The sequence below is a fragment of the Coregonus clupeaformis genome, unplaced genomic scaffold (assembly GCF_020615455.1).
Source record: "Coregonus clupeaformis isolate EN_2021a unplaced genomic scaffold, ASM2061545v1 scaf1393, whole genome shotgun sequence".
NCBI lineage: Eukaryota > Metazoa > Chordata > Actinopteri > Salmoniformes > Salmonidae > Coregonus > Coregonus clupeaformis.
Genome location: NW_025534847.1, coordinates 133652 through 140227, shown reverse-complemented (window position 1 = coordinate 140227; position 6576 = coordinate 133652). Strand labels below are relative to the sequence as shown.

At 43.1% G+C, this 6576-nt stretch overlaps 1 protein-coding gene across 1 annotated transcript; it reads left to right on the top strand.

Annotated features, from left to right (window-relative positions):
- Positions 1-2133: 2133 nt before the first annotated feature.
- LOC123486973 (stromal membrane-associated protein 1-like) lies at positions 2134-3313 on the top strand (the record flags this gene model as incomplete). Its single annotated transcript, XM_045218134.1, has 2 exons — positions 2134-2380; positions 3047-3313. Coding segments are annotated over 2 exons (378 nt in total), but the record flags the coding sequence as incomplete, so codon positions are not given.
- Positions 3314-6576: the final 3263 nt, after the last annotated feature.

Sequence of the window (6576 nt, the reverse complement as noted above, 5' to 3'; positions counted from 1 at the left end):
GGGAGCTCTCTTGATTTCCGCACCTGCATCCCATCAGCAATCTGCACACCTGGTCCTGATCATCACCCTTCTTAGGCTCTGGCCTAACATCCATTCCCTGCCGGATCGTTAGCCATGAACAGTAGGTTTACCAGAGTATCAGTCTTAGAGCGTCTAGCGTTAGTTTTGTTGTTTTGCACCTTGTTGGTTGGTTGTTTACTTACCTCCGTTTTGTTCCATCTGCAGTCACTCATCCGGGACCTTCATCCAACCTCTGCCTGGTGGTCGGCGGCTGCCGAGCCATGATGGGATCAACCACTGCACCCCCAACAACTAATCAACGCCGCCCGCTCTGTTCCCTGGATTATTCAGCATCACTCTTGAATTTGTAAATAAACACTCACCTTCGTTTCAACTTACCTTGTCCTGGTCTGCTTCTGGGTTCTGGCTTTGTAACTCGTGACACATTTAATCCTATTAAAAATTCCCTGTTTTAGGTCAGTTAAGATCACCACTTTATTTTAATAATGTGACATTTCAGAATAATAGTAGAGTGATTTATTTCAGCTTTTATTTATTTCATCACATTCTCAGTGGGTCAGAAGTTTACATACACTCAATTAGTATTTGGTAGCATTGCCTTTAAATTGTTTAACTTGGGTCAAACGTTTCGGGTAGCCTTCCACAAGCTTCCCACAATAAGTTGGGTGAATTTTGGCCCATTCCTCCTGACGGAGCTGGTGTAACTGAGTCAGGTTTGTAGGCCTCCTTGCTCGCACACGCTTTTTCAGTTCTGTCCACATGTTCTGTAGGATTGAGGTCAGGGCTTTGCGATGGCCACTCCAATACCTTGACTTTGTTCTCCTTAAGCCATTTTGCCACAACATTCTGCCACAAATGGAAGTTTGTCCATTTGGAAGACCCATTTGCGACCAAGCTTTAACTTCCTGACTGATGTCTTGAGATATTGCTTCAAAATATCCACATAATTTTCCTTCCTCATGATGCCATCTATTTTGTGAAGTGCACCAGTCCCTCCTGCAGCAAAGCACCCCCACAGCATGATGCTGCCACCCCCGTGCTTCACGGTTGGGATGGTGCTTTTCAGCTTGCAAGCCACCCCATTTTTCCTCCAAACATAACGATGGTCATTATGGCCAAACAGTTCTATTTTTTGTTTCATCAGACCAGAGGACATTTCTCTAAAAAGTATGATCTTTGTCCCCATGTGCAGTTGCAAACCGTAGTCTGGCTTTTTTATGGTGGTTTTGGAGCGGTGGCATCTTCCTTGCTGAGCGGCCTTTCAGGTTATGTCGATATAGGACTTGTTTTACTGTGGATATAGATACTTTTGTACCTGTTTCCTCCAGCATCTTCACAAGGTCCTTTGCTGTTGTTCTGGGATTGATTTGCACTTTTCGCACCAAAGTATGTTCATCTTTAGGAGACAGAACGCGTCTCTTTCCTGAGCAGTATGACGGCTGCGTGGTCCCATGGTGTTTATACTTGCGTACTATTGTTTGTACAGATGAACATGGTACTTTCAGGCCTTTGGAAATTGCTCCCAAGGATGAACCAGACTTGTGGAGGTCTACACTTTTTTTGTGAGGTCTTGGCTGATTTTCTTTTGATTTTCCCATGATGTCAAGCAAAGAGGCACTGAGTTTGAAGGTAGGCCTTGAAATACATCCACAGGTACAACTCCAGTTGACGTAAATGATGTCAATTAGCCTATCAGAAGCTTCTAAAGCCATGACATAATTTTCTGGAATTTTCCAAGCTGTTTAAAGGCACAGTCAACTTAGTGTATGTAAACTTCTGACCCACTGGAATTGTGATACAGTGAATTATAAGTGAAATAATCTGTCCGTAAACAATTGTTGGAAAAATTACTTGTGTCATGCACAAAGTAGATGTCCTAACCTACTTGCCAAAACTATAGTTTGTTAAGAAGAAATTTGTGGAGTGGTTGGGAAAACAAGTTTTAATGACTCCAACCTAAGTGTATGTAAACTTCAGACTTCAACTGTATATGTATATATATATATATATATATCCATCCATGCATGCAGGCCAGTGCATGTTAGCGTGAGAGAAGTTTGAAGATCAAGAGACTGAATATGGTTAGCGACTTTTCTTACGTAGTTCTTACAGTTTTTTGCTTCCTTCTTCCAGGCTAGCTCCAGTACCCCAGCCAGCACCCCAACACAACCCCCAGCAGCAACCCCATCCTCAGGCTCTACCCAGGGAGACCTGGACCTGTTCAGTGAGACTGGTGGTGGAGTTGGCATTAAGGGGGAGGACACCGGGGCCAAGAAACACCTCTCCAAGGACTCCATCCTGTCCCTGTATGGGAACACCAGTATGCCTCAGATGCCCCAGCACCAGCAGGCCCCGCCTGGTAAGGAGAAATACAGACAAGCGTACACATGCACATACTGTACACTCATGCAGGGCTCTACACTGACCTTTTTTAACAAGGGAGCACATGTGCGCCTAAGTTGAAAAATGTAGGAGCACACAAAGACATTTAGGAGCACAATGACAAATATGAGGTTAACAAGCCGTTTTCTTTATAGTAATGAATCTGTGCTCAGTGTATTCTCCATGGCACTCAGGGGCTTTGGTACAGTGAAGTACTCATTACAACAATCATCATCTGGGGGAATTTTTTTAAATCCAGGCGCACTTGTGCTCCTAAATTAATATTCCAGGTCGCACAGCAAAATATTTAGGCGCATATGCCAGTAAAATGGTCGCCCTGTCATGCATCATTTTGGGCATGTGCACGCAAACACAAGTGCATGCACACACACACACTCACACACACACACCAACCAATAACACAGAGGTTGGAAATGGTCCCCAACTGGCTCTGGGCTATATAGTGTAAATACCAAACACTTCTAAAGTAGCAAGTCACCAACCAAGTTGTTCAGTCACTTTCCCACTCTCTCAGTTTATCTGTGGCAAGCCGTCATAAAGGTTAACAGAACGTTTTATTTTGAAAGAAAGACAAACTGTGCAACCCTGTTCTCAGTATTTCTCCTCTCTTTCTCCACTCCAGCTGGTATATACATGAACCCCGCCCAGATGCAGTTTCAAGTAGGCATCCCCCAGCAGCAGGTCCCCACTGGCTACCAGGCCTTTCCTGGCATGGGCACGGGCATGCCCCCACCACCGTCATGGGTGCCATGATGGCTCAGAGCGGAGCCGCCATGATGGGACCCAACACAGGCATGATGGTTGGCATGACGATGCCCAACGGTTTCATGGGACAAGCGCCTGCGGCCGGGATGGTTGGCATGGCTCCGAGGATGATGGGGGTACCCCAGGGGGATGCCCATGGGTATGGTGCCCGCTCAGGGCATGCAGGGGATGTATGCCGTCCAGCCTGGGCAGCAGGGCCAGTGGAACATGGGACAGGTATGGTAGTTATTTTGTTGTCTCGTTCTTTGGCATATTGGGGTTTTTCCCCTAGGAGTAAGCTTTGCATTTGAAGTATAAGATGGTTTAATGAGAATACAAGATCAGTATCTTTGGGAGTTAACTTAATTAGGTAATTTTACCATATTTCCATAACTATCCAATTTTCTGAGATCGATATAGATGCATTGGGGTAAGGGGTTTGATCTTGTATTAGGCAATATTGTGTTTCCCTGACCCTGACACCTTTACCTTACTACTCGTCTCTCTCTTTCTTCCCCAGATGAACCAGCAGATGTCAGGGATGAGTCTGAACGGTGCCGGGGGGGGCATGGCCTTCGGTCAGCCTGCCTCCACCATGGGAGGCTGGGCCGCTTCACCCTCCGGTCAGACACTCAGCACACAGCTCTGGAAGTGACCCACCTGGAGGTCAAAGATCAGGGATTGGGGGTCAGGGCAGCGGAAGAGGGGGTCTCAACCAGGGGTCCGGAAATTCAACATCCAACCCCCCAGCAACCTTACTATGAACTGATGCCTGTTCTCCAAATGTTACTGACCACTCTCCAACATCAAGCTTATCTGTCTCTGTTCGCATACTGAAGAGATGCATCCTTTCTTCAGGTAAGCACAGATCCATTGGTGATTGGACAGGTGAAAGCAAGGTGACGGTCTTATTACTCTGACCGGCCCAACCAAATCAGATCAGTGATTACTTCAAGGAAGGAAGCATTTCTGAAGTATTCAAATGGGGCACATCTCTCTCTCACTTTGTCTCTTTCTGTCTATCTATCCCTCTGTCTTTCAGTCTCTCTTTTGTGAGTGAATTGGGCGTCATCATACATACACCATCATACGCAGGATGGCAGTCTGTGCCTGTTATGTGTTAGAAATCATAACTCTTTTAATTTTCCTTTTTGGAGAAAAAAAAATGAGCCCTGTAACACAACAATGACATCATCGACAACATATCGAAAAAGCTGCAGGACCAGTTACACAAGCTTTTATTGTATCATTATTATAAAAAATTATTATAGAGAATTAAAGAATAGTATTTAAACTTTGGGAGAAGACATGGCTATCATTTCTGTGAATACTGCTCTCCTATGTACAGCTCTGTATAACCTTCTTTTAAAGTACCTGTGGTTCCCCCTACAAAATAAAGTATGATAAACTGTGTCTGATGTGTGTTCTAGATTCTAGACTTCTGGGTTCTAGATTTTGCCATTAACAACATTCAAAGTCAATTCTACCAGAACACCTAAGAAGGTAAAGAAGTTTGCATTTAAAACATGTCTACTCCATGTATCTCTTTTTTCCAGGGGTAGGCTACAGACATGCAAATGTCAGGGTGGTATCATTCTTTAACCATCCTTTGCAGAGCTGGCAAGTTATATACACCACATTTACAGTATTACATAAGAGGGAAAATTGTCACGGGGAGACAAGAGCTCCCTGTAAGCAGGCTAAATGTTTGAAAGAATTCTGTTGATGGTGCAATATGGTAAAAAAACATTTAAGAATAATTTTCTGAAAAATAACTGAATGAAGAAGAACTGAACTGGAGAGGTTGGTAGAAAAAACGAATTCCCAGTTGAGGAAAAGCGCGGTGTAATATTTATATGTGTCAGCATACTGAATTGTAATTGGATGCATTATACTGTCATATCATACTGTGCTATGATTGGTTAAGACCACCCAGGTGGTGAGGTCATTCTAAAGATGATCATGGCCAGAGACACATGGACATGCCAGTTATAGCTAGTTAATAAAGAGCTACGTTTATAAATATCCTGTCGTCCTGCATTTTATTATTTTGTACAAAGCATACAAAACAAGACATGGTGTCAGAGTAAAAGGACTAAAAGATGGATTTTGCTGGAGTTCCTTCACCTCGAATGGATTGGGGGTCTACAAATCTACCCAATGCATGGCGTAAGTTCAAACAGCATGTGGAGCTGATGTTCACGGGTCCTCTGAAGGAAAGAGGAGAAGAGGAAAAGTGCAGCTACCTGCTCCTCTGGATCGGTGAAAAAGGGAGAGACATTTACAACACATGGACACTTACCGAGGCTGAATCAAAGGTACTGAAAACATACTACGATCGTTCTGAAGCATATGTTGTGCCAAAGACCAATACAATTTTCGCTAGGTACAAATTCCATGAGAAAGTACAAGGCGCTAGCGAATCGTTTGAACAGTTTGTCACTGAGCTGCGTCTGCTTGTGAAAGACTGTGATTATGCAAACAAGGATGAGATGGTCAGGGACCGTATTGTATTTGGAATACACTCACCGCGAGTGAGAGAGAAACTTTTGAATGTTGGATCAGAGTTAACGCTGGACAAAGCTATCGACATAGCCAGATCTCACGAGCTAGCACAGGTTCAGATGAAAACCATTTCAGGCGGCAGCACGAGCGCATCACGTGAACAAGCAGTGCACGCAGTCAGGCAGACATCAAAGCACACCTCCAGTGCCCAGAGAGCATGTTTCAGAACGGAGACAGACAGAAGGGTCATTCTACAGATTCGGTGCCTTTTGTGATTGAGGAGGATGAAACAATGAACATTAAAATCTTAAGCTTTTTTTTATTTGATGTGACAAAGTAATGTGTGTACTTGATAGAAAATACCTTTTCCCATCTCAATGTAGAGTATTAAGTTATTATTCTGTATTATTTTCTCAAACAAGTCCCAATTTAATTCAACCCCGTCACAGTCATTTTGTTATTCAACTATTCATTTTTCCAATAAGCTTGATCAGCTTCTGGCATAATCTCACAGTTTAGATGTCCCTTGTAAATAATGGCATATTGTAATTAAAGAGAAAATCAAGAAAAACTGACCAGCACCATCCTTTCCAGTTTACAATGAAGAAATTTCTAATCTAACTCCACATTTTCGCAAGAAATGTGCAAGAATGCTGCGTAATACCTGACAAAATTGAAATAGCCTTATTTACCCTGATTTAATACACACAATAAAAACACTATTGATGTTATATTTTGTGTATTTAATACAAAAAATGTAAAAAATAATCTCGTAACAGGGATGAATGCACCGCAACAGGGTTGAAAATCATGTAACAGGGTTGAGTGAAAAGCATCATGTGTCATATGTTTTATCTTTTGAGATCACTAACATGTTGCCATTTTTTTAACATTTTAAACATT